At 52.8% G+C, this 26,022-nt stretch overlaps 3 protein-coding genes across 5 annotated transcripts; 1 reads left to right on the top strand and 2 right to left on the bottom strand.

The window, feature by feature from the left end:
- The first annotated feature begins 1,634 nt into the window (after positions 1-1,634).
- On the top strand, positions 1,635-3,669 carry IL17B (interleukin 17B). The gene is made up of 3 exons (XM_075510182.1): positions 1,635-1,917; positions 2,900-3,186; positions 3,414-3,669. The coding sequence occupies exons 1-3, from the start codon at positions 1,897-1,899 to the stop codon at positions 3,667-3,669; spliced, it is 564 nt and encodes a 187-aa protein (XP_075366297.1). The 5' UTR covers positions 1,635-1,896.
- A 1,160-nt stretch (positions 3,670-4,829) lies between these two features.
- On the bottom strand, positions 4,830-8,138 carry PCYOX1L (prenylcysteine oxidase 1 like). 2 transcript variants are annotated; one of them, XM_075509903.1, is made up of 6 exons: positions 7,979-8,138; positions 7,461-7,667; positions 6,805-6,979; positions 6,504-6,715; positions 6,265-6,405; positions 4,832-5,662 (listed from the first exon to the last, which is right to left on the bottom strand). In XM_075509903.1, exons 1-6 carry the CDS (start codon positions 8,067-8,069, stop codon positions 5,004-5,006), a joined length of 1,485 nt encoding a protein of 494 aa, XP_075366018.1. In that variant the 5' UTR covers positions 8,070-8,138; the 3' UTR covers positions 4,832-5,003. The 2 variants fall into 2 exon arrangements, with proteins under 2 accessions (XP_075366019.1, XP_075366018.1); XM_075509904.1 differs by lacking the exon at positions 6,265-6,405 and having other exon boundaries at positions 4,830-5,662.
- A 2,528-nt stretch (positions 8,139-10,666) lies between these two features.
- GRPEL2 (GrpE like 2, mitochondrial) lies at positions 10,667-23,869 on the bottom strand. 2 transcript variants are annotated; one of them, XR_012776843.1, is made up of 5 exons: positions 23,726-23,869; positions 17,961-18,129; positions 17,008-17,089; positions 14,526-14,981; positions 10,667-13,025 (listed from the first exon to the last, which is right to left on the bottom strand). XR_012776843.1 is itself a non-coding variant. In XM_075509806.1 (4 exons), exons 1-4 carry the CDS (start codon positions 23,791-23,793, stop codon positions 14,626-14,628), a joined length of 675 nt encoding a protein of 224 aa, XP_075365921.1. In that variant the 5' UTR covers positions 23,794-23,869; the 3' UTR covers positions 10,667-14,625. The 2 variants fall into 2 exon arrangements, 1 of the variants encoding a protein (XP_075365921.1); XM_075509806.1 differs by having other exon boundaries at positions 10,667-14,981.
- Positions 23,870-26,022: the final 2,153 nt, after the last annotated feature.

The raw sequence follows: 26,022 nt of genomic DNA, 5'->3' as shown, positions 1-26,022 counted from the left end.
GGCGGCCAGCACCCTCTGGGCTCCCCGGGCCCGGGGCTGCTCACTGGCCCTTCTTGGGGGATCACAGAATAGGGGGTGAAATCGCTGGGGTGCAGGCAGGGGCTGGCTCAGCACCCCAGAAAAGACTGGTGTCTGAGGGCTTGGGTGTTTCCGTACCACCCGGTGCAGCAAAGGCAGGTGGCTGCAGGGCCCCTGCTACAGCCAGGTCCGCTCTGCCAGGTCCCGAGGTGACAAAAGGGACATGCTGTGCTCAGCACACAGCATCAGACCTCACCTGAGGGGATGGCAAGGACCCCAAAACACTCTACTGGGGCTGTCCTTGGGGATGTTAACGTGGGCTGGGGCTCCCCTGAGGGTGGGAGCAGCCGGGCTGCATTCCCTGCTGCATCCCGGGGATAGCGGGGCTGGGAGGAGGAGAGGGACAGTGTCAGTTGGGGGTGCAGTGTGTTTTACCCCATTTGTGGGGTCTTCTAGAGGCCCAGTTCCCAGATTGGGAAAAGGAGGTGGAAATTTCCCACCACCCTGCAAAGCACAAGGGCCTTCAAACCCCTGGGGACGTACAGTGAGGGGGGAGGCAGAGGGAAACTCCACACGTAGTGCTGCCGCAAAAGCTGGCGGTGCTGGGGAGGGAGCAGGGTGACAGGGGAGGCAGAAAACACCGGAGAGAGGTGGGGCAGCCCCCCAGCGCCACCCGGCCTCGGGGGCAGCAGCCCTACCGATGTAAGGCCCCTCCAAAGGAGCAGGGCAGAGCCTGCTGCCCGTGAGCGTGGGGAACAGCACGGGGCACCCACGCCTCCCGCGGCCGGCTGGGGCGGGCAGGGGAGGAGGGATGCAGGGAGGGATGGAGGGGAGGAGGGATGCAGGGAGGGATGGAGGGGAGGAGGGATGCAGGGAGGGATGGAAGTTGCGGAGGAGGGACGCAGAGGGGAAGGACGGAGGGCTGGCGGTGCGGTTGGGTGGAGGACAGCACCATCGTGTGGCACGGGGGGCTGCCCGGCCGCAGGGACAGTGCCGCCCAGGGCAGGGGGGCTGCAATGCCGGCCCCCTCCCGAGAGAGGCCCCTTCTCCCCCGTCCCTGGGACGGGGCATCACAGCCGGCACCCCCGTGCCTCAGTTTCCCCCACCGCAGCACCCTGCATCCCGATGCCTGGCCCGGGGAAGCCACCGGGCTTCCACCCCACCACCCCACCACTAACACCCACCACCCTGCAGCTCTGGGGCCCATCCCCAAGGGCAGCTGTGAGCAGAGCTGGTGTGTCCCCGCTGCCAGGGGTTGGGGACAGGTTTGAGGACAGCAGGAGGGGAAGGGTTTGGGGACAGACAGACCAGGGGAGAGGGAAGTGATGGGTGCCGTCGCCCCACCGCCAGGCAGAAGGGTCTGGTGGCTCCTGGGGACAGCAGAGCTGGTGGTGGCTCACAGATGACGGCGGGCCCTCAGCAGGACAGCCCCAGGCTACCTGCACACCTTGCTGCTAGCACAGGATGCAGCCCACCCCCGGTCCTCCCGCCAGCCCCTGCTCCCCCAGCCCAGCAGCCATATCCCTCCTGGCCTCGGCAGGGCTGTGACCATGCTGGTGGCACCACCAGAGCCCAAACCCCCTCCCCAGGGCAGGTTATTGCCCAGCGAGCCCCTCCGGGCTGCCCGGCTCAGAGGGGACCCGTCACCGTCCACAGCCACAGCCGCAGGTGGAGCCAGCGCCCGGGGAGGCGGTGGGTGGCCGAGTCCCAGACCACGCTGGCCCCCCGCCCTGCCGGCGCCGAGGCTCCCTGGCACCTCGGGGACCGGACACACCTCCGGCCGAGCGGAGCCGGGGGCTGGGGCTTTCCCTTTTTAGCTCCGTGGCTCGCTGGTGCCAGCCACACTGCAGGACGGCGGCCGGCAGCCCCTCCGCAGCAATGGAGCGGGCTCCAAACCTGGTAGGTGACAGCACGGCGGCTCAGGGCTCGCTCCTTGTTTTCCTTCTTTAATATAATTATTTGCACGCTTGTTTACGGGTGGCTACCTGGGTTTGTTTGCTTTGGAGATGCATGCTGTGGCCTGCCAGGCCCATTGCTCCCACGCCTGGCATGGCGAGGATGCAACAGCCTCTGAGAGCAAAGCTGCGACAGTCTGACCGGACAGTCCGGTACCGGAGCGGGAAAACAGCCCCGGCCGAGCGGTCCCTGCCCCGGGGCACTGCACACCCATGGGAAGGGCTGCGGGATGGCAGGCAGGGCTGCGGGACGGCGGGCAGGGCTGCGGGGCTGCCTGTGGCTGGCTGCAGGGACATGAATAGCAGGGAGCAGGACTACAGAAAGCAACTTTGTTCGCTGCTGGGCAGCCTGCCGGGTGTCAGCACACGGGAGCTCAGCCCTGCAAGGCCGGAGGGAGAAGGAAAGGAAAAAGCATCTTTCTTTCTCTCTCACGGTCCCCAGAGCACAGAGGGAGGGAGAGGAGGGTTTGGATAAAGATCGCATTATTGACTGTCTCATCTCTAAAGCTCCTTTTAAACCAGAGGCTGCCCAGGTACAGCCTGAGCTGAGGGGGTACGCATCCCTTCCAGCATGCAGCCACCTTGGGGTCGGGCAGGGACCGGGCACAGCTCAGGGAGCACGGGCAGGGGCATTTTGGGCAATGCAAATTGCCAGCTGCAACCAGGGGCTTTGCAGCCACACACATCAGCTGGGGCTTGGGCTAGGGGCTCATCACAACCGTGTGCTCACCACCCCTGCAAAGTGCCCTCATGTGCTTCCACGGGTCTCGCTCACAGCCCAGTGTTGCCCTTTGGGGGTTGCATGTGCCCCCCCAAAGTCAATGTGGTCCTGCCATCAGCCACTGTCCCATGGGAGGTGGGAGAGCTCCCCTTCCACACCAGGCCCGTGGCCCCGGCAGCCACGCACCATCCTCCTTCCTCCTCAGCTTCTCCTCTGCATCTTCACCTTTGCCATGGTCCTGGTCCCCGAAGCGAAGGACCAAAGCAAGGCAGCGAAGGGGAGGAGAAGGGGCCCAGTGCGGCCGCCCACGGCCACCCCTGCCCTGGCCTGGGCCCCGGACGACTCCTACACCTCCATGGCAGACTACGAGCACAGCATCCAGGACATGGTGCGCCAGCTGAGGAACAGCTCTGAGCCGGGAGACACCAAGTGCCAGGTCAACCTGAGGCTCTGGAGGTCCAACCGGAGGAGCCTGTCCCCCTGGGCCTACAGGTGAGCTTGGGGCAGGGACCTTGGGGACATGCATGGTGGCTCCGTGCCGGCAGGCGCTGCGGTGGCCACGGCTCCAGCATCACGGGGCTGCAGCGGCTGCTGGGGGATGTGATGTGACGCAGCGGCCCGTTTCACCCCACAGAGGCATTGCCCTGCCTGTCCCCAGCCACCCACCGCCCCCCATCTCATCATCTCTCCAGCCTCATCTTGCTTTCCCTCTCCTCCAGCATAAACCACGACGCAACGCGGATCCCGGCAGACATCCCTGAGGCCCGATGCCTCTGCACCGGCTGCATCAACCCCTTCACGATGCAGGAGGACCGTACCATGGCCAGCATTCCCATCTACAGCCGGCTGCCTGTCCGCCGGCTGCTCTGCCCGGTGCCAGGCGAGGTGGGGCACAAGCCCTCTGGGAAGAAGTGTCACAAGAAGTACCAGACAGTCATGGAGACGATCGCTGTGGGCTGCACCTGTATCTTCTGAGGTTGCAGAGCTAACCCCTGAAGCCACGCATGGGCATCTAACCAGCTTGCTCTTGCTTCCCGAGCTTGCCCAGCCCTCTGGGAGAGGGTCGCCCGGCTGAGCGTCAGGGTGAAGAGAGCCCTTGCGCAAGGCGATGGCAGCTCCAAGAGCTCCCTGAAATCCCCCTGCAGACTCCATCAGCCTCAGCCCAAGCAGCCACTTGGGAACACCCAGCGCAGGGGCAGCCCCTGCAAGTCACCCAGCTACACATTCCTGCAGCTGGCCTCACAGCGAGACACCGCCCCGAGCCCCCTCACCTCCACGGAGGAGCTCAGCAGAGCAGGCTGGGGGAGAGAGGGAGGCAGCTGCCGCCCCATCCTTCCGGCTGGGCAGGATCAGGCCTCCTCCCTCCCCGAAGTCCCCGTTTGCCTTCGTTCGCTCCATCAGTGCAACAGCTCCGGGAGCACCCGGTCCTCCTCAGCCCTCCCCAGCCCTCCCGCAAGCTCCTCTGCGCTGGGCCAGGCAGCCCAGGGAGCAGGGGAAGTGGAGGGTGGTTTGGGCGGCTTCTGAGGTCCTCAATAAAGCGCATCACTGGCCACTGTCTGAGCCGCTCCATTTCGGCCCGTCGCGCTGCCCCTCCGCCCCTGCCCGCCCGGGGATGGGTGCTGCCCAGCCTTCTCCCAGGGAGGCTCTTTTGACCCCCAAAACACAGCTGAGCCCCAGGCTCAGAGAAGCCTGGATGCCTCTGGAAACAGGGAGCACCCAGCAGCAGGCACCTCTCCCTGCAAGCCAGGACCTGCGACAGCCCACCCTGCATGCCCATCCCCGGGGTGCCAGGCCGGTGAGCGGGGCTAGGCTCCACGCACACACGGCATGGGAGAGGCCACGGGACCTCCTGCCCCAGCCGGGGTCAGCTCTGCCACCAAGTTTCCCGGGGGCAAAGCCAGGAAGATGGGAGAGGCACAGTGGGAGCCAGGCAGCTTGCTGGGGGGCAGGACCCTGTCCCTGCCTAGGGCCAGCACCCATCTGCTGTGGATGCCAGCCAGCCTCATCCTTGAAAGCCCCCCTAGGTCCCTCCAAAAAACAGATGTGCAGCGACCTTTTTTCATAGGAAAAGGCACAGGCTCCTTCTAGCATAGCCTGGGGAAGGGGAACAGGGAAACTGAGGCACACGGCACAGACATGCAGCAACACTGGGCAGGGACTGTATTCCTGAAGGCAAAGCATGTTCAAGTCATCCGGGACACAGCCCATCCCCTCTCCCCCAGCCCCAAACTCCCTGGTGTCCCCAAGGTAATAAATACTCCCCAGGCTACTACACGCAGAAGCTCCCGACCCACTGCCTCCCCTGGGGGTCACAGCTCGGTCTTCACCTTGTGCATCAAGTCCTTCTGGTCGATTTTCTCCAGGTCCTGATGCCAGCGGTTATAAGCCAGCAGGGCCACGTTTTTGGCCGCCACCGCTATCATCTCCATGGAGCTGGCCACCCACTCCACGCCACTGAGGTAGAAGAGGTTTTCATGGAGCACAATGGGCGGGAGGGACTTGGCGGCATCATAGCGGGGATACGCCTGCCACTCTGTCACCTGCACCGAGTAGTAGGACCTGAAGAGGGTCTTCAGCTGCTGCTTGTCCAGCAGCTGCTGGGAGAGGACACGCCACACTGCGGCCTCCTGGGGTTGCTTGCGACGGAAAGCTGCTGAGATGTTGACAGGACAGATATTGTCCATGGCATTGAAGAAGAGGTTGGGGGTGTCGGTGGTGAGGATGCTGGCAAAGGGGAAGAGCTTGGGGTCGGGGAAGCCAAAGTAGGAGGAGTTGAGGTAGCCATGCACCACGGAGGTGACGGAGGGCTGGAAGGCTCCAGGGAAGTCGGCGATGGGCGGCTCAAAGTTCTCAAAGGTGAAGTTGCTTCTGCTGGGGTGCAGGGGAGTTGTCACAACCACCATGTCGTAGAAAGCTGAGCCCTGGCCTTCACTGCCCTCGTAGTGCACCTGGTACAGGGCTCTCCCCTCTGAAAAGAGATGGTAGACAGTTAGGAGTAGCCCTGAGCCCCAAGTAGTATTGCCCTGGCTCCCTTTTTTCTAGCATGGCCTCCATCCCCTGGTTTTCCAGTACACACCAGTGCTGGACCATAGCATCTGATGGTTATGGATGAGTTTGCTGATACTTTAGGGCAGCAGAAAGAAGATTTTATCAAGCCTATGGGAGAAAGTTTCCAGAGAAGCCTAGCGTAGCGGGGCAAGGAGGACTGGGGCAGCACAGCCCACCCCCAGACCCCAGCTATCCAGCCCTTCTGCTGTGCTGGATGGGGGAGCAAGCCTGCAACAAGGATGGTGCCATAGAAGAGACCTGAGGGACCTCATGAGGGAGAGAGGGGAACCTCAGGGTCGAGGTCTGTACTGCAGGGCCCGCACCAGGTCAGACAAGGGGAGATGGACAGAGTCCCAGGCCCTCACCCAAATGCTTTACCAGGACCAGGATGCTCTCCAGCCTCCCAACGCCCTCTCTCTGCCCCAGCACATCCATGATGCCACCACCAACCTCCTGCTCTGGTGCGCCCAGACCCACGCCCAGGCCGGTGGCGCCCAGAGCAGACCCCATGCCCAGGCTCACCCGAGCTGTGCAGAGAGATGCCTGTCACCCTGGCTGGGATGACGTTGGCTTTGGTCAGCTTCAGCAGACCTGAACACACCAGCTTGTTGCCTCCTTCCACTGCCCAGGTGCTGCCCTGGGCCCCCGCCAGTGACATGGCTCCTGGGAAGAGGAAGAGGAGGGCGGCTCAACAGCCTGCCCGTGGAGGGGACACTGGGAAGGAGAGTCACATGGGGAGGAGAAGGGGTCCCCAGTTTCACCTGCAAAGGCAGGCACCAGCACTGACTGCCCGTAGCTGGAGCGCAGGACGGCCGCAATGACATCATCCACAAAGCGCTGCGTGACGCCCACCTCCAGCAAGGACTCGGCCACCGAGCGCTGCGTCATGTTGACGAAGGCGTCACCCCCCAGCGAGCGCAGCAGCTCCTCCAGGCTGGAGAAGGCGTAGCCGTGCGCCTGGTACTTGTAGATCCTGGAGGGGACAGGAGCACAGGGTGCCTGGTGATGCCCTGGTGCCGGGCAAGACTCACTGTGTTCCCCCAGCCCCACGGGCTCTCCTACCTCATGAACTTCTCCATCACCTCCTCCACCCACATCTGCAGGCGCAGGAAGCTGATGCCATAGTGCCACCAGAGCCGGAAGAGGTTGAGCAGGTACCAGTCAGTCTCCTCCAGGACGAAGTGCTCCCCGCTGAATATGGCACTCTTCCCTGCCACCTCACGCCGGTGCTTGAGGCCTGCAGGGAGCAGAGGGACCCCGGCCCTGCTGGGCTCGCACGCCTCCCTGGGGCTGGCTGGCCGCTGGGAAAGGCCAGCGCCAAACACCGCCACAGCGGGGATGTTGGCAAAGATGCTCTTGGAGGAGCATCAGGGAGCGTGAGACCCCAGGGCACTGGGACCCCTGCCAGACCCTATATGTTGGGGCACCCCGTGGAGTTGACGTGCTGCTGGCTGGGACAAACTGGTGGGATTTTGTGAACCCCCTCCCACATACTAATTCCACCAGGACCCCTCGCCCTGATGCTCTGCTGAGCCGTGCCATCCCTTTCTCTTCCAGGGCACAACAGGGCTGGGACACAGGGACAGCAAGAAGGGGGTCACTGCATGCCCGGGGGTGCCGAGGTGGACTGGAAGCAGCCCTCTCCATGCCCCCAAGGGGAAGCCCCCCGGCTCAGGGAGGGAGGGAGGCCATGCAAGCGCTGGGGTGCCCACGCTCACCAAGGATCTTGACGAAGTCCTGCATGTGGAGGCTGAGGGCGTGGATGGAGGCTCCCCTGCTCTCGTACTGCTGCTTGTTCACGGTGACGGTGGCCAGCCGGCCACCCACGCCCGCCGGCTCGTACACGTCCAGCTGCACCTGCGGCCCGAAGTGCTGCTGCAGGAAGTAGGCGACGGCCGAGCCGCCCAGCCCGGCGCCCACCACGGCTGCCGGCAGAGAGGGGCGAGGGCGGCCGGGTCAGCGGCGCGCCCCGAGAGAGCAGGGGGACGCCGCTGCGCCCCGCCCGGACCCCGGCCGCGGGGAGGGAAGGGGCCGGAGCCGCATGCGAGGGCGGGGATGCGGCGGGGACGGCGCAGGGATGCACGGCAGCACGCCCTGCTCCCGCCGCGAACGGGTGCCGGAGCTCGCCTCTCCCATCCCCGGAGGCAGGCAGGCAGGCAGGGAGGAGGCCGGCTGCTGCCGGTACCCGGGATGGGTGCCCCCTCCCCACCCGGTACGCCCCCCCCCCCGCTCCTACCGATGCTGCGCGGCGGGGCGCGGGCGGCGGCGGGCGCGGCCAGGAGGGCGGCGAGGGCCGGCAGGAGCAGCGCGGCGGGCGGCGGGGCCATGGCGCGGACGGCTGCGCGGAGAGCGGGCCGCGGCAGCGGCAGCGCCCGCCCCGGCCAGGCCCGGCCCGGCCCGCCCCTTCCCGCAGGCTCGGCCCCCTCGCCCCCCGCTGCCGCGCCGCCCCGCCCGGGCAGCGGCCCGGGCCCGGGCCCAGGCAGGGGGCCGGCTCCCGGCGAGCAGAGGCAGGCCTGACCCGGCGCTGGAAGCCCTGAGCCAGCGCGTCTGCCGGCGGCAAGGCGAGGAGGAGCAGGGCGAGCACGGGGAGGAGGGCGGGCTTGGTTCCCGCAGAGCCGGAGGGATGCACACAGCCTGGCGTTGCTCCCCGGGTTCAGGGAGGTGGTACAGGGGCAGCAGCAGGCTCACCGGAGACACAGCAGCGGTACAAAAGCAGGCCTTGGGGTAACTCATCTCCCAGCACTCATCCTTGGAGGATGACACTGAGGCTCAGCAGAGACTCTCAAAAGTTCTGGCTGCGGCACATGAACAACCCCAGGCACAGCCACAGCGAGGATCCTCAGTGCCCTCTGCTCCCCACCGCTGGCTGTGCATCCACCAGGACGCTCAGCAGCATCCCACTCGCAATCAACCCCATGGTGAACCAAGGGCCCAAAACCAGGAGCTCCCCGTGGCACCATCTCCCTCTGGCTGCAAGCATGCTGGGGGCTGTGCCGTAGGGCAGTACTCGGGCCAAGCTGCTGCCGGAGCATGTTTTCCGTGTGCGCAGTCTGCACATGGGGTGAAGGCATGGTGCTCAGCAGGCTGGAGCCCGCGTGGCTCATGCATCAGCAAGGGCATTTCAAGCTTTCGCTTGCATTTCTGCCCTGGGCAAAACAAGGTGCCCGACAGCAAGCAGCTGGTGCCATGGGGATTCCATCTGGGAGCCTGCTGCTGCTCAGATTGCAAAGGATAGCAAAGACTGAGCAAAAACTCTGGAACAGGTAGGACATGTAAAATTACAGACCCAGAGCCTGCTGTAGCCCAGGGCTGGCTCTGTACCAAGTGACAAAATTTAGTTTGAGAATCTGTCATCTGAACTTTGTCTCAGGAGAAACACAACTCAAGCACGGGCCCCCTCCCTGCCCCCAGCCAGAAGCTGCTTCAAAGTTCCTGCATGGGGGAGCACGCACAGCCTGGAAGCTCAGGTATGAACGTTTTGGGGGGGCACAGACAAAAACTACTGTTGCTGAGCTCACCCAAGTCCTTACAGTGGGCAGTATCAACCCACCAGGACGGGGAGACGACGTTCCCAAAGCAGCTTAAAACGCAGCACAGAAATATCTTTGCAGCATGCCTCAGGTTTTAACAAGCTCTTACTTAACCAGCCTGATTTCACCGTGGCTGTGGGCGACAAGAAATCTGGCTTGTCGCTGCAAAGCTCCTAGGAGTCCAGGTCAGTACTGTTCCCGATGGCCCCAGCAGGAACGGCAGACCGTGCCCTGCTGCAGGCGTTCTGCAACACCGTGCCATTAGCAAAATGCTCTTCCTCTTGCTCACAAGCTCTGATGCTTTTCTGCGGATGGAGGTGGCTGTGGTTTGAAAACTCCCAACTCTCACTGTCGGTGCAGAGAAAAACCAGCAGAGCCAGAAATTACGAACACAGCAGCAGGCAGCAGTATTTCCTGGTCTAGTCTGGTTAGCGAACACCAAGCAATGCCCACACATTTTAGGCAGAATGAGGAAGAGCCCCTATAAGGGGACATGACCTCTGCGATCACAAGGGGACTTCTCTGGCAGATCTTTAGCACAGAAAGATAGATCTCGCCCCATAAAGACCATTTGTAAATGGTCTTTTGCAAAGGTTTTTTTCTAGTGAGAAGTGCCCAGGGGCATTCAGAGCTTCAGGAGAACAAGGCAAGCAAGGCCCACCATTCGTGGCACCAAGTGTTACAAGACTAAGGCAAAACCAGGAATGGAGGCTCAGCTATTTTTGCAGAGGACATGCGAAGGGAGAATGTGATCTGTTACAATCACACCCCTACAGAGAAAGCCTGTTCTTCTCTCCAACAAATCCCTGAAATCATAACCTGCCTGCAGATACCGCAAGCGTTAGTACACACTGTATATTGAGCCATCCTTAATCGAGCTGCCATACAGTACGCCTGCTACAACATACTGCACACCAAAGGGGAAAAACGCAGCAAAGCGAAGCTGTGAGAGAGCAGAATGGCAAAAATAAAACCAGGTGTCAAGATTTCAACTGTCAGCAGAGTTCTGCAGAATGAACCACCACCAAAGGCTGGCAGACAGCATTTCTCTACATGATGGTCCATGAGTGGACTTACTAGGAACAGACACAAAAGCAGGTGCAGAGCTACCAGAGAACGACACACCTGGGCAGTTTATCAGTGCAGAAATCCCCAACAATTCACCTGCGTGAGGAAAGATGACACCCACGCATGTGCGCATTTCTTGGGGTCCACCTGAAGGACTGTTAGCAACACGTTCAACAAAGTTCTCCACTGCCATGGACTATAGCCCTTATTTTAGACAATCAGATCAGGAATAGCGGGAAACCTTTCAATCCACAGTCCCACCCGACTAAAGTGGCAGTCAGAACGAGCAGCAGTTTGGGGCAGGGAAAAAAGGAAAAGGAAGCAACTGCAATTCTTTTTTCTTTATTTGCAAATGGACAGTATCTGGACATCTAAATGAAATCAGCCCTTTCCAACATTAACTCAAATGTCGTTGTCAATTACTTGCACCACTCCCACACTTCAGTCTTTGTCTTTCATACAGCCAGAACCTTTGGGTAAACAAAGAGCACAGAAACACAAAAAAATACAATATATACAGGTTTCCCACCAACTAAATGGACTTAGATTTTTGGAGACTAGCGACGCTTTGTTCATTTGAGTTTGCAAGTAATATCAAAACATCTCAAGTTTTAAAATAAAAAAATACTACAATATTCACACATCAAACTTAAATACATTTGTTTAAAAATTAAAGGACTGCTAATAGCTATTGATGCATCACAGCTGTCTCTTTCAACAGAAGCTCTGCTGATGAAGCACTGAGAATTTAAGGTTCACAAAGCGACATTCACATTCTGCACTGCTCCTGGTCAAAGTTAAGACGCTGCCGTGCTCTGAGATGGTGCCATTGGAGACTCGTCCAGGAGTTCAACTCAAACTTGTCCCACTGACAGGGTACGGCAAGGCCACAGAACAAGGCAAATGCCCACGTTCAGTGGGGCTGCCCACTTCCCGAGAGCAGAAATGCAGGTCCACACATCACCATCACATGCATGTCCTATCTAGTTGTCTGCATTCCCAGCCTGAGCTCTTCTGTTCATGGCTGGGCGAATGGAGTGGAAATGACTAAGAGGTATGTGACACTTCCTCTCCTTTGCTATTCCGTCCCTGCTAATGTACTCCTGTTTGTATTAAATAGTCATTGAATAAAGTGACTGGAGAGAAAAAGCTCATGGGACCATCTCCTCTCTGGTGTAACTCTGCAGAGTACAACGGAACTGCACCAGTGGGGACTCCACCCCACCGTGGTGAGTGTGCAAGCTTTACACAAACAGGGCAGACAAGGGAGCAAGAATCTACAAAGGAGAAATTCAATCCACCCTTACGCAATCTCATCCACGATAAACGAGACCATTAAGTGTGCTTGAAAGGCAAGAGAATCAAATTTTGCCTAGGAAATTTGGATTCTGTGATGGAATCCAGGTTTGGTTATTTCATTTTCACTTCACCATTCAAAGGAAGCAGAAACTAGGACAAATAACAGCTACAGTATTTATCTCTTTGGTAACTTCTGTAAAAGAGTCTCTAAGCAATGGGTACATCTTGCAGTAATCATCATAAAAGCTCAATAAGATCCTGTAGAAGTTTCATAGATTGAAAAAGTGGGACATGAACAGGGAAAATAGCTTGCCCAAACTTAAATGGCACCTGTGGGAGGGTGAGAAAGATTGCACAGGAACTGGATCCCTCAGATTCCTCCTCTAGACACAACAGTGCCTCAGTGAAAGCAGATCCCAGATACACAAGCTGAATCAATAACCTCTTATTACAGACAGAGGTCTGGAGTGCATTTTAGGGTATATCTTTAAGGCAAAAATGGGTGCATACTAGCTGAGGAGACAGGCAGGCTTGGCAAAGAGTCCAAAGGTGGACCAGCTAGCTGTACTATACTTTCACAGTCAAGTGGCTCCATGGGTCAGTTTAAAGAAGATTTGGATCCCATCACTTCTGGTCACACACTACTTTTAAATCTGGCTCGGGCAAGTTGCAGCCTTTCCTATGACAGAAAACTACTTGTTGTGTAACATGCCTTTGCTTTTGTTTAGTTCTTTATAAATAAAGTTTCACATTCAAAGTTAGTTTCCATAACCAGCTCTTTCCTTCTATTGCAAAAAGACTCAGCTGAGATAGCCGGGACTGAGGAGGCAGCAGAGAACCCAACCACTCCTTCCAGCTGAAGACACAGTTTCCTCAGAACAGGCTGCAGACAGTCAAGGCAGAACAGCAAGACTTGCATTACCACGTTTCATATTTTACCTGTTCTTTGTCTTGAGTAACAGTGTAACCTGGTGACCCAGTCAGCACGTAGACCAGCAAAACAATGAACAGGCAGTCCTGTATATCTCTGAAATTTCCAACAATGTAATAAAACAAGAGCACTGAACAAGAGTTTTGTCCAAAGTGATCTAATGCTGCCACCAAGCACTGTTTCAGAGTTGAAATCTTAAGTACCTGCCTGAAAACCTAACTACAGAGAGGCAGAAAACTGCATTTAAAAAAGTATCCACTACTGAGTCACCCACATACAGCTGTCACTAAAGCAGCTTGCATGGAGCATATTAGAAATGTGCATCTTCCTTAAGTTTCTGGAATGACAACCAACTAGCTGCACATAGTCTCCCCAGATGAAAGACTGTCAATAGCTGCTAACCGAAGGCTGCGGCAGTCCTGAAGTCCACCACAAAAGGATTATGCAACTGAAGCCTGAAAAGGAATGGGAGAAGAATAAGCTTTCCTCCAAACCAGTGATGGCATCCACCATAAGTAAAGAGTTTTGGAAGTGGATCTCAGATAACTGTCAGGCCATGGATCCAGTTCCAGAAAGTAAAAAGGCAAGAATTAACAAATCAGTAAGAAACAACCTGAAAACAACCATTCCTGCCTTGGTTTTGTATACTGCAGACCACAGGCTGGTTTATATAACTCTTCTGTCATTATACTGCTTGCTGCTCTGTAAAGGGTTAAATTCTGATCTTACTCAGTGACTGCATCCTTTCAGCTGAGATAAATGGACTCCAGGCAAAAGGACCACTGGGAAATACATATGCCATGCTGTGACAACAACACAACTCCAACTAAGAGGACGGCTTGAGGTCAGCTTTCACTTCCTCAGCCTTCTGCTTCCCTTGCTTTCTTGTCACTGCTGCTAAAATTGGTTCAAGGGCACTTGAGACTTTTAGTAGAAAAGATTTTTCTCCTTGCATCAAAACCCAAAAGGTTTAATATTTACTATGACCACGCAAAAGTAGAATCTGAATGTGAACTGGAAGTTAGTGTTATCCGAGTACCATTATTGGAGAGCTGAGAAAATAAAACAGTCCAGATTTCCTGCTTAAGGGCACATCTCCATTTTGCCAGCAGCTGCAACAAAGAGCATATAGTTTATCATGCTTGAAAGCTGCACAAATACCCATCAGGGAAGAGAGATTACTCTCCTCTAAAATATATCTTTTGGTTGGAGAAAGAGAGATTTCAGAACTGTTTTCTGGCTCCACCAAGAACCACTACTCCCTGTTTTACCTTTAGGAACAAGGAGGCAAGCTGAAGTTTTACCTGGAGAACAAATATTAACACATTAAAGTCTGACCTAACAACTGAATCCTCTTTAAAACCTCATCCCTATTCAACTGTAGTACGACAGAGGTTTCATTAATTCAGGATTGTTTTCCTGAAGTGACATGAGAAAAAGCTGCCCCTAAATGTCACTTCAAGTGATCATCTTCATCCCCACCTGAGGGGTCAGGGGACAAGGGAAGACACCAAAACCAGCCTGATAATAATACTCAGCCCTTTGGGCTTTTCCTCTTCCAAGTACTTTGCAAAGAAAAAGCCTCACCACATCCCTGTGAGGTAGGTCAATAAGTATTATTATATTCACTTAATACAGATATGGAAACTGAGGCAGAGAAGTTACTTTCCTAAAGGCCACTGCAGGAGTCTGTCTCAGAGATGGAACCAGGAGACAAGATTCCTTAGCTCTCAGAGAATTTCCCTTTTCTCTCATATCTCCCCTCTTCCCCATACCAGTCTTAATGGAGAAATGAGCAATGGAGAAAGGGGCTACAGTGCCATGTTTCTGACAAATAGCAGGACTCCTAGTACTACTCCGCGTACTCCAAAAAGGATTATTAAATATACAAGTACCTTAGAATTAATGGCAAAATGACTGCACACATTATAAAGAAGCCAACATACAATACAAACCTAGCTTAATAAATAAGTAAAGATGCGCGCTGCAGTTGTGACTGAGTGCTGAGGGGTCCTCAGCTCAGTAAGGTCCCAGATGCCAATGGGGAAGCCCACATCATTCCTGTGACTCTACTGCCACGCCGACAAGTGCGTGTCTGATAGTGCGACCATGGAGTTTATAGCCATCCTGAGTCACCAGTGCTATTGTGCCCGGCTGCATTCCCTCGGCTGGTACATGGCAGACTATTTCATGGTCATATGGATCATATTTGCCACCAACAGGGTTCATCTTCTGAAGGCCATGTTTGGCAAATACACTTTGCAATTTGGCCTCTATGAGAGAGAGGCCTTCATAGATTTTATTCAGGGTTGGATTTGGATTACTAGGCTCTGCTTCTTCTGCAGCACTCTCGGCAGTCTTCTCCAAGATATCTGCTACCTCCACAAGGTCCCTGCAGAAACTCTGGATCCCTACAGGCACAAAGAAGCAAGAAGTAAATGAAGGGCAGTTTACAGAACATACAGAGCTACAATGACAGGCACAAAGTCACAGCAGTCTGAAGCACCTTTAAAGCTGCTAAGTTATTTGAACTGTTACTTTAGTGAGAGCAGACAGTGTCTCCTGTATCCTGTAGCCAAAGCTTTATCATTACGTGGGTAGTAATCTAAAGACTCCCCAAATCAAGGTATACACAGGAAAGGTACATCTATACACATCAACATATATATACACATCTATAGTACACCTGACAAAGTAGAGCATTAGTATTTCACTCCAAAAAGTTCTTGCAACTAAGACGTGTCATTTAGGACACTGTTCCACACCCTCTCATACAGTCCCACAGACATAAATATTTTGCCAAGCAACTCACACAAATGCCCATGCACACGGAGAATAAATGCAATGGGGGGAACTAAAATAATACATGACCATTCAAAAGTACATCCACAATTTTATTCATAAGTTAAAACCATTGTGGAAGGACTGGACAAAATGGTCTTTGGGTTGGTCATGAAAAGTCATGCAGTCTGTTTCATTAGAAAAATGGGTTTAGATCAGATACATTTCCGGAAGTGGTGTATTACACAGTGCAAAATTTTCAGGAAAACCAGCCTCCCTCAGTTACATAGATGCCATAACTAAATTACTGGAAAGACACATTAGGAAAACAGAGAAAGAGAAACAATAGTTTGGTGCTGTCTATACCTGTACATACATGTTTAAACATGCACAGAAGAAAGAAGCATGAAGGAGAAGCAACAAAGGAGCAGACAGAAGCAGACCAATTACCACCCATTTCATAGAATCACAGAATCATTTAGGTTGGCAAAGACCTTTAAGATCATTGTGTCCAACCGCAAACCTAACACTGCCCAGTCCACCACTACACCATGTCCCTAAGCACCTCATCTAAACGTCCTTTAAATACCTCCAGGGATGGTGACTCAAGCACTTCCCTGGGCAGCCTGTTCCAATGCTTGACCACCCTTTCAGTGAAGAAATTTTTCCTAATATCCAATCTAAACCTCCCCTGGCACAACTTGAGGCCATTTCCTCTCGTCCTATCACTTGTTACCTGGGAGAAGAGACCAACACCCACCTCGCTACAACTTCCTTTCAGGTTTTGCTCTTGCGCCAGAGTCTGTTTTAATGCTCTACAGAACCCCATGCCTCCATGAGCAACTTCTAATAAAGAACCTAATTTTTCTTCAGATCTGAAGCATACTACATATAAAATTCAGAGCTCAAAAAAACCCTCTCAAAGCCAATGGTGCTGATTATCCCAACAGCCATTTTACAGCACAATGGGTAGAACGGTAAGAAAACTACAGCAGCTCTAATTTCAAAGCTACTGGAATTAACTAATAAAAAACCTTCTGAGATTCATGCATTGTGGGGAATAACAGTTTCTCATTCTCAGAGATGGTGCTGGCAGAGTGCAATGATTAAACAGCAGTTTCTTTGCCCTTCACCTGCCTCCATTGCCAAAGCTACAAATCCAGCTCACTTCACTGATGCTAAAGTATTTATTATAGAAGTTTTAAAGAACATCTGATATAGGAACTGACAACCTTTAGGAGGTAGATCCTGCCTGGGACAAAAGCTAGAGCAGAAGAGAAGAGGCTGTTAATACAGTAAAGGAAATCACAACCTGATGACACAGCTAAGAGTATGAAACTCAGAGCCAATTCTCAGCGTACAGAAGAACTTGTACTTTCAACCAAGTCAGTAGAACTACACTCAGTTGCACCAGGCCTATTTTATTAGAAAAAGATCACAAAACAGTCACTGAGATAAACCTGATAGGACACAGTTGGACATACAGAAAAAACAGCAAGTAAGCCCAGACACCAATAGTCCAGGCCAAACATGATGCCAGACTTTACAATGAACAAGGGCAGGATGGCAGGAGAGAAAAGCTGTTGATCAGCATTTCATGCTCAGGCAGGCAGGCAGGCCACCGCAGTAAACACAGCTCTGCCTCGCTTTGCTTACCAAAGAGCTTGGCATCTTCCACAAACTTCTGTGTTCTCCTCCGGACATTCTCAGAATCTGCCAAAGCTTTCCGGTATCGCTCCTGTAACCACAATAGCAAGGGGAGACATCAAACAAGGAGGTAAACCCAATTTCCTGACAAGTTAGCAATCCCTTAGAAACAATTTAAAAAGAGCCCACTTCACATCAGAAGGTTGTGCTGGGCTCCTGTGTTTTCATTACATGCAAACCCAAGTCCCTCTCCTACTGATTAGTCAGCACAACTGCGAATCCCTCAAAGGACCCAAGTGAAGGCCAGAAGCATTCAGGGCGCAGCTCAGTTGAACAATGCATTGTCAGGCTGCTGATTTTTGCATGACTCACTGCAGCTGTTGAGACACTCCTTTCTCTAGCAGGCAAGTCGGCGGTCTCAGCAACAGATCTGCAACTAGCTGATTTATCACTTGGTGCAGTAGTACTCTCCAGAATTGCCTGCCCAGTGCTGCAGTAGTTAATCCTCTCCTTAGTCACATCTGTTCTTCAAAGTTCCTATAACATGAGCCTACCATTTCCACCACACCACTGTCACTAAAGAGGACCTTCCTTCTCAGACAATCTGGATCCAGTGCAACACAATATGTGATGCTAATCAGGACGAATCTACTGCCATTCCCTCTGTACAATGCTGTGAAAGAATTGACCAGACCATCTCCAACATACAGTTTTGCCTGCCAGGATCATACTATCGGTTTCTTGCTCCTAGGTACTACTGACAGATGGCGTTTTGGGAAAGGCAGACTGTACTTTCACAGTGCACCCTCTCACACTTAGAGCACAGCTGCTTTGAAGGCTGCCATAGCACAGTGCCTTGTGTGCGTGTTATGGGGCTTACAGAATAAGCTAGGGCTGAAAGACAGATCAAGTCAAGGGGGACCAAACAGAAGACATCATGATGCCACCAGCAGCATACTCACAGTTAAATCCCGGACTTGTTCTTCCAATTTGATGGCTTTGTGCTCTAAGGCACAGTCAGAAAGGGGATGCTTGGGCTCATCACGGGGATCTTCTGGGCCACACTCGTCTCCTGTACTTCTCTGCTGAGCTGCAGTGCTGAAAACACATGGGGACCCCCTGAAATACAAACTAGTGAAAAAGAAGGAAAGTTAAGTAACAACAGGGTCAAAAAGAAGAATTCTAGTTTAGCGTGATTACTAAAAGTAGGCTCACTTAAAAAAGGTGCATAGGATTCTAGATAAAATTTTAGCTCTTTTCAGAAAATATGGACAACTAGCACAGAAACACAGAGACAGATGTTTTGAAAAGTTCTTTTATTTTAGACTCACACGTCACCACAGAGGCTGTACACCACTTCTTTGACATAACTTGAAAAGAGTCGCATTTTCACAGGAAAACAAGTTCTGGATTGCATTTTTGCTGACCTCCCAGTACAGGTGGTCAATACCGGATGACAAAGTTCAGAAACGTTTTTGCAAGACAGTCTTGAAAAGGAGGCAGGTGGTATAAAGCTGGTTTTACAGTTATTTAAGAGAACCCAAATGTTCTGAGCAAAATTCAGTAAGATCTGCAAACCCATGGCACTTAAGATAGGCAGGCAGAGCTTAGCCTGCTACCTAAGATGGTACAGTGACTGCAAAAGGGCAAAAGTCACACCAGTGGAATGGCTGTGGATTTCTGCGGAGCAATTTAACAAGCAAGGAAAGACATACACATCTCAAACTGCCGGCTAACAGAGGATCCAATTCTCAGATGCTCTGACCCATTTGTTCTCCTGGGCGCAAACAGACACAGCATTTGGTGTATTCAGTTTTCCTCCTATTGAGTGAAAAGGAGGAGAATTTCAACCTTTTGCTGACCAGTTCTTCTCACAAAGTAGCAATTGCTAGACTGTACCCAGCTTTCATGTTCACTGCACAAAGAACAGTTAAGAAACCAGAGAGAACTGGCAGAGACATGACCAAGTTGTGTGCAGCCCAAATATTCTAAGGCCTTCCATCAGGACCTTGACAGCACTGTTAGCTATGTTTGGAAAAGGGACTGAACATGCCAAATGAAAATTGTCCCTAATATTCTCCAACAGTTCTAAGCACTTCAACGGTTTTTATCTCTACTGGCAATGAAAGAGTCCCAAAAGCAGAAAAAACAAAACAAGCCCAAGCCTCAAGTACTGAAGCCTATCTTATTTCCAATGACTTTTTCATCCTAAGTACGCTTTTCAACTAAAAAGCACACTTGTCAGTGGTTCATGTTGGTACAGCAGGTGGAGCTCATCCAGGAAGCTGACTCCACAACTTGCAGATGGAATAATGAAACAACCAAAGAGTCAGATAATTGGATTGAGCTATATAAACACCGCCTAGGTGCTTAGCAGCCTTTTCTATACTGTAACAATCTCACAGGTTTCCCAAAAACTAGATAATAGAAGTCTGGCTGAAAACAGTTTGGTCAGAAGATGATCAAAACCAGCATGCTAGACACTTTGAAAAATAAAGAAAATATTTTTCGCTTCATGCTATTCTTTTCCAGAAAGCCCTTCACCTGTGGCAACAATGCTGTCACTCCATGAGCGAAACCAAGAATTTTCACTTCCCCTCCGACACCACCTACTTTTACAAACCAACCTAGACAGCACCCATTCCCGCCAGCATGAGGCCAAAGCCCCAGCCCACCTCCCTCTCACACCTTACACCAGGAACAGAGTCTGCAGCAGAAAGTTCAATTTACTCCCAAACCAGCTCCATTCAGGAAACATTTTTGTATATGCTTAACAAGGAAGGGTGTCTCCTTTTTTGGGAACACCTGGGCTCTTCCTCTGAGTGGAGCTTTCAACATCGCCTTTAATAGAGGTGTTTTGCATATACTAAGTGCACCTCTACTGAGTGAAACGCAGCATGGCACAGAAATCACTGCACTGGCACTGACTCAAACTTCTGTGTTTATACAGCACAATTCAACACCGCACAGAGATGCTAATTTAGGCGCCAGAATCGATATAGCTGAGTTCATGTTACCAGGCCTGCACCATTAAGCTTTCCTACTTTTCAGCAAGGCTATATTGCCCAGGTACAATGTCGCAGAAACGCACAGCTTTTGTTTCTGGGGCTATCAAATCCGTCAGGAAACGTAAGTGTTCTTCAGCAATCCAGCTAAGCTGAGCTTACAGCGGCAACCGGAAGGGACAGGTTTGCTCCCCTTATTCCAGTACTGGAGCTGTGTAGAACGAAGGTTCAGGGAGTTAAAACAGCTGAAAACTAACCCTACAAAACAAAAAGACTTTTCTGTCTGTGTCCCTGAATAGGCTTGCTGACAGATCAGATGAGTGCAAGTGCCAGTACAAAAGAGAAGACAAACATGTGAAGCCTGGTGAGATGTGGGAAAGGGAAGAGGTTGTCCCCCTTTGGGCGGCAGCCAGGCCTTAGACTGGCTCAGCTCCATGGCCAAAGCACAGTTTAAGAGATTTATATCTGCCCAAAGACCACCAAGCATCTCCTACCACTCCCTGCTTAGCAGGCCAGATGTTCCCTCATTTTATCTTTAATACAAGGTTGCTACATGTCCCACAACACTAATGACAAGTTTCCTTTTCCCACCTGAAGACATTTGCATATCAAATTTTTTATGAAGTGGGTACTTAAAACATAATCTGTATGTCAAACTGCTCCTTTTCAACACATTACATGCCAAATACAAGTCAGAAAGTGCTTTTGCTACGTACACTTGCTCTGGAGTAGGATGTTCCTTGCACTAATCTTTAAAGAACCCAGGCGAGGGGCTCTTTTCAAAAAGGCTCTTTTCAGACCAGGCTCTTTTCAAAAAGCTGCCCAGCCACTGCGGTTCCAGGTTCCAGGAATGCCAACACAGAAGAACCCCCTACATCTTAATCCTGGCTGCAGAAAGATCTGTTTGAGGCATCTTGAATGATTTTTAAGATGCTTGATACATTCGTATTGTTGACTGATTAACATAGCACTTTTTCAAAGTTATAGAAAGTAGACTAAACTGGAGGTGGGGACAGAGAAGGACCCCCTTCAACAAGCCTTCAAAATCAATCCATGAAGCTTTTAACAACTGTAAAGCTTTCTTTGTAAATAACAGGTGTGTCCGTGGCAAGCACCAACTACGAGCTTTGTACTTTATCATCTCACATTTCATTTCAAGAGCTGCAGGAATGGAAATTAGCCATGCTACAGATGAACCAGAAAACCTGAAATGCAGCTGAGAAAGCAGCCTTGCTAGGCACCTCAGAGGTTAGACTCCTGTGTCTTAAAAAAGCTATACAAATGAGTTAACTCTTTTGCATCCAAGAAGCAAAGGTTAGTGAGTCATTTCCCTCTGCAAGGGATTTACACTACTCGAATGGGTGTGTTTCAGTGCGTAGGAGAGGAGCATGAATGAGCCTCAGCTATGGGGACCTGCCTACGTGAAGCAGAGAGCTGCCTGCATGGATTCCTTTCTCCAGCTTGTGAAACCAAGTTACAGAACGCTCCCCCGTGCAGTAAAATGCCCCAGGTATCATGTGCTGTTCAGACAAGCCTGCCTTAAAAGTTGCAGGCAAGAAACAAGAACCACAGGCTGACTCCAAAGAGAATTCTTAAGAAGGACTATTACGCAGAATTGAAAATGCCGCTCAATTTACTTCTTCCTCCAGGATGAAAGAAATACTCCACTAAAAAGGGGAAGTGCTATTTACAGTCTGTCCACTGCACTGTGCTCCATCTTCTAAACACAGTGGTGATCACAGCTGCTCTAAAAATAGGCAGAAATCCCACTGGAGGAAGTTCACACATCCTGAAGCGACGGACACGTGGAAGTCCCAGAGCACGTGAAGGGATTATACAACTAAGCTGGTGATACAAAAAGATTTACAAACTGATGTCACAGAAAGCCAAATAGACAGATGTAGCAGAGAAGTTGATTGTATCCATATGGTTTAAGCCAATTGTCCTTAAAGATTAGAATTTAAAATGATGCAAACAGGTCTCTCCAGTCAGAACAATAGTATCACCTCTTTCTGGATGACAGGCACCATACCCGACCATCCCAAACCGCCTCTGTCATGTTCCCTCTGAAGACAAGGGTCCTACCCCATCTCTCCTTAAACACTCCCTCCTCCTCCTCCTCCCAAATCAGCATGACAAAGCACGCAAACGCTGAGACACACAGAAACATCTGCATTAGTGTTTTAGCTCTGATGAGCGTGCTTTGGAAGGAAATCTCCTAATTACCCCCAATTACTGTGTTCTGTTTCATCAGGGAGTGATACCAGAGATTAAAACCATGTGGACTCCTCTTCGATGAAACTGGAGAACAAGCTTGTGCAGTGCACCTTAACACAGGACGGCTGTAAACTGGGCAGTAGGCTCCCAGACTACAGCTAGTCCAGGGTAAGAAGTCCCCAAGATGCGTACAGCATGGGTGTCTGGGCCCCACCACCCACCGCTTTGCTGTACAGAGCCGCTCCTGTTGGCTGGGACGCAGGCATGGCCACGCAGAGCTTGCGTACAAAGAGAAGTTTCACACCGATGGTAGGTTCTGGCGATCCTCCACGAAGGAAGCCTGCTCAGCTCCCATCAGACAAAGTCACCTATTTCAAACTTGGTGCACATTTTGAGAGGGCCAAAGATAGTTTTCACACGTATAAGAGCATAGGAAAGAGGAAGGACTTTCAGACACGCATCTTTACATTTAGTCCCAAACACAGTTGCTTCTATTATGTGCTGCAGAACTATTTTATTGCACTGAAGTGGTATTTTCAGGTTTTTTCCCAGGGGAAAAAACTCTACAATAAGCTAACATGCAGTTTGACTTTTTTTCATTTCACCTGGCCACAAACACAGATGCTTTTATTATGTGCTGCAGAATTATTTTATTGCATTTAAATGGCCTTTGGGTTTGGGTTTTTTTTTCAGATAAAAAACTCCAGGATAAACTAACATGCAGTTTGACTTTTTTTTCTTTTCAGCTGCCCACAGTTCACTCAAATAACCAAAGCACCTGTTATGGATTTCACTTTTATAAGCCATATTCCACAATGTCCAAAAATATGACTGGACACCATTTTTCCGTCTAAATATTGACACAATTAAATGGACCCTCTTCCCTCAACCACCCAAAACACACTGAGAGTACAGGTGCTGCATCACTACCAAAAATAAAACTTGAGGAGTATGTTAAACGTATACTTCGTGAATGAATGGTCCAGATGGGCAAGAAGAGATGCAGAAATCACCTGTGGATACGTGTAACGGCAGGAAACAACGTCACAACGTGACCTGCTGACCACAGAAACGCTTTTCCCTAAAAACGAAAATGAATTTTTCCTCAAAATGTCACTTTTCCAGGAAAGAGCTTGCTTATTGAGAGCCTGTTTTTGTTCCAGGCCTTCTGAGGAGCTAAGGGCCAGCAGCATGCCTCTCATGACGGGGTAAAGCAGAGACCTCCGGGGGGGAAGGCACTCTTCCAGCGGAGCCCCGCGCCGGCCCACGCCCCCGCGGGCGCCCCGGGCCCGGGCCCGCCGCGGCGCCTCGTCGCCGCCGCCGCCGCCCTACGGCGGCGGCGGCGACGAGGCGCCGCGGCGGGCCCGGGCCCGGGGCGCTGCCACGTCTCGCACCGAGCCCGCCACAGGAGGGGAGGGGTCAGCGCCACGGCCGTTGGCGACCGTTAACAGCTGAGGGAGAGGGAGGACACAGCCCCCCTCACGCACTCGCACCGCCTCACGTACCTGCCGCGCCGCGGCGCGCCGCCGAAGGGGAGGACGGTCCCGAAGCGCCGCAGGGAGCGGGCGGCCATCGCCCCACAGACCGACGGACTGACTGACTGACGGAGGGGAGCGACGCGCCGGCGCCGCCCGCCAACTACAGCTCCCAGAAACCTCTGCGCGGCCTACGAGTCCCGGCAGGCAGTGCGGCTGCGCGGGCAGCGCCTGAGCGGGGCCTGGCTCCGTCCTTCGGGCAGCGGTCCCGGGCACGGCGGACCCGGGACCCGGGCTGGAGCTTGATACACTGCTCCTGCCACCGCTGGGCAGCTTGTGGGGGTAATAACGCGATAGGTTTCACCTCTTGTTCAGTAAAGACCGAGAGAGGCTTGGGCCAGACCTGAGGTGGAAGGAATGGTGTTTCTTACCTCATGGTGAATAAACATTAAAACCCCCCCGAAACCGTGGCCAAGTATGCCTTTAACTGAGGACTAACTCCATGGGGGGCCTACAGGAACGATAGGGAGGGACTCTTTATCTCTATCAGGGAGTGTAGCAATAGGATGAGGGGTAATGGTTTTAAATGGAAAGAGGGTTGATTTAGATTAGATATTAGGAAGAAATTCTTTACTGTGAGGGTGGTGAGGCGCTGGAACAGGTTGCCCAGAGAAATTGTGGAAAGCTTCCCCATCCCTGGAAGCTTTCAAGGCCAGGTTAGATGGGGCTTTGAGCAACCTGGTCTAGCAGAAGGTGTCCCTGCCTGTGGCAGGGCAGTTGGAACTAGGTGATCTTTAAGGTCCCTTCCAACCCAAACCATTCTATGATTCTGTGACGTGCTTTCACAGGCTGTGGTGGTCCAGCTCCATTTCTCCCCACTGCGGGCACAGGCTCCTCGTTTCTTCAGCAGGAGAGGCAATGCTTTGAGGAGAGAGTTTTTACCTATTTCTGAAGTGAAATGGTATGGTGTAGCTCCAGGTCCCAGAGGGCACAGAAGCAGTGACAACCAGCACAGGGAAGCTGCTACCAAGAAGAGGACAAGTACCGTCAGGAACGGGGCTTTCCTGCACCTCATCCATGGGAGATGGGGAGCCCCTCCAGCCTGGGCAGTGGGCAGCTAAGCTCACGGCTCTGAGCTATCTGCAGTCACTAACAATGCACACGAGATCCACCCAGCCTGCCAGCCTCAGCAGCTGCTGCCGCAGGGAAGCCGAGCCCACCCCAGACCTGTCCTGGCCCATTTTGCTACGAGCAGGAGTATTTTACCCATCGTGCTCCCTACAGGCAGGGGAAGGGGTGTGCCAGTGCCAGCATTTTTATTTAAAGCTGCTTACCTAGTTACTAACAAGAGGGCTTTGAAAGAGCGAGCTCCAAAGGTTAATTGTGGCAATTGTTAGCATGAGTGGGTGTCGGGCCTGCTCCCTTGTTACCGGCACAAAAGCCGCGGCCTTTCCTTTTTATTCCTGTCCCTCTTTTCTGCCTGTGCTAAATGACCTTCCTCTATTCCTCTTTTCTGTTCCAGTCCCCTCACTTGAAAGCACCTTTTTTTGTTTTATTTTTAAACTTCCCTTCACTCCATTTTGACCACATGCCTTGGCAAACCATGTCTGACTGCAGCAGCAATAGTGTGAATGCGCTGTTGGCCAGGAGACAACCCCCCTTCCTTGCCCCCAACCTCCCCCAAAAGCTGGTATGGGGCTAGGGCAGAGAGCGCCTCAGCCCTTTGCAGCCCTTCTAAGCTGTTTAGCAAGGTTGAAAGTTATCCACTGTTAATTTGCTTTCAAATGCTGACACTTGAGCTTCATTCATTCCCAAGGGAAGCCAGCGTGCCTTCACCCTTACTGCCTGGAGGACCAGAAGGAAATACTGGACAAGGGCACTTGGTTGAGGCACAGTGAGCTCAAGACATGAGGAACCCTGAGATGAGACCCTGCAGAGCTGGGAGCAGCGAGCAGGGTGAATGATCGGTGTCTCCAAAGCGTCTGGTCCTGAGCAGCTCATGAACCCCAACACCGAGGCAGCCAAAAATCCCCAACAAGTCCGTGGTCACTTTGGAAAGTGTTAGCCTGGCCTCCAGCATCCCCAGGGTGGCACATGCTGATCCTGATAAATCAGAGCGCCTGCTGGGCAGTGCCGACTGCCAGCCCCTGGGATCTCCCCTCCTTCCTTATGCACCACCACAGGCACACACACCTTGCGTCGAACTCCCGGCCCCATGGGAGGCTCCCCCCAGAGATGGGTTTCCCAGTAGTACGTGACCCTGATCCACAACGGACCCCCCTTCCCCACCCACCCCCCATATCCCCCTCCCGCCCCCTTTCCCATGG

This window comes from Mycteria americana, chromosome 8 (genome assembly GCF_035582795.1).
Source record: "Mycteria americana isolate JAX WOST 10 ecotype Jacksonville Zoo and Gardens chromosome 8, USCA_MyAme_1.0, whole genome shotgun sequence".
In the NCBI taxonomy this organism is placed as follows: Eukaryota; Metazoa; Chordata; class Aves; order Ciconiiformes; family Ciconiidae; genus Mycteria; species Mycteria americana.
This window is presented reverse-complemented; position numbering and strand designations above follow the sequence as displayed.

Coding starts and splice junctions, on each gene's coding strand:
- IL17B (XM_075510182.1), top strand. CDS start 1,897: ATGGAGCGGGCTCCAAACCTG. Junction 1,918..2,899: donor TGGAGCGGGCTCCAAACCTG/GTAGGTGACAGC, acceptor CTTCCTCCTCAG/CTTCTCCTCTGCATCTTCAC. Junction 3,187..3,413: donor CTGTCCCCCTGGGCCTACAG/GTGAGCTTGGGG, acceptor CCTCTCCTCCAG/CATAAACCACGACGCAACGC.
- PCYOX1L (XM_075509903.1), bottom strand. CDS start 8,069: ATGGCCCCGCCGCCCGCCGCGCTGCTCCTGCCGGCCCTCGCCGCCCTC. Junction 7,668..7,978: donor CGCCCCGCCGCGCAGCATCG/GTAGGAGCGGGG, acceptor CTCTGCCGGCAG/CCGTGGTGGGCGCCGGGCTG. Junction 6,406..6,503: donor GCTGGTGCCTGCCTTTGCAG/GTGAAACTGGGG, acceptor TCCTCTTCCCAG/GAGCCATGTCACTGGCGGGG.
- GRPEL2 (XM_075509806.1), bottom strand. CDS start 23,793: ATGGCCGCCCGCTCCCTGCGGCGCTTCGGGACCGTCCTCCCCTTCGGC. Junction 17,090..17,960: donor AACAAGTCCGGGATTTAACT/GTGAGTATGCTG, acceptor TTGTGGTTACAG/GAGCGATACCGGAAAGCTTT. Junction 14,982..17,007: donor GGAAGATGCCAAGCTCTTTG/GTAAGCAAAGCG, acceptor TTGTGCCTGTAG/GGATCCAGAGTTTCTGCAGG.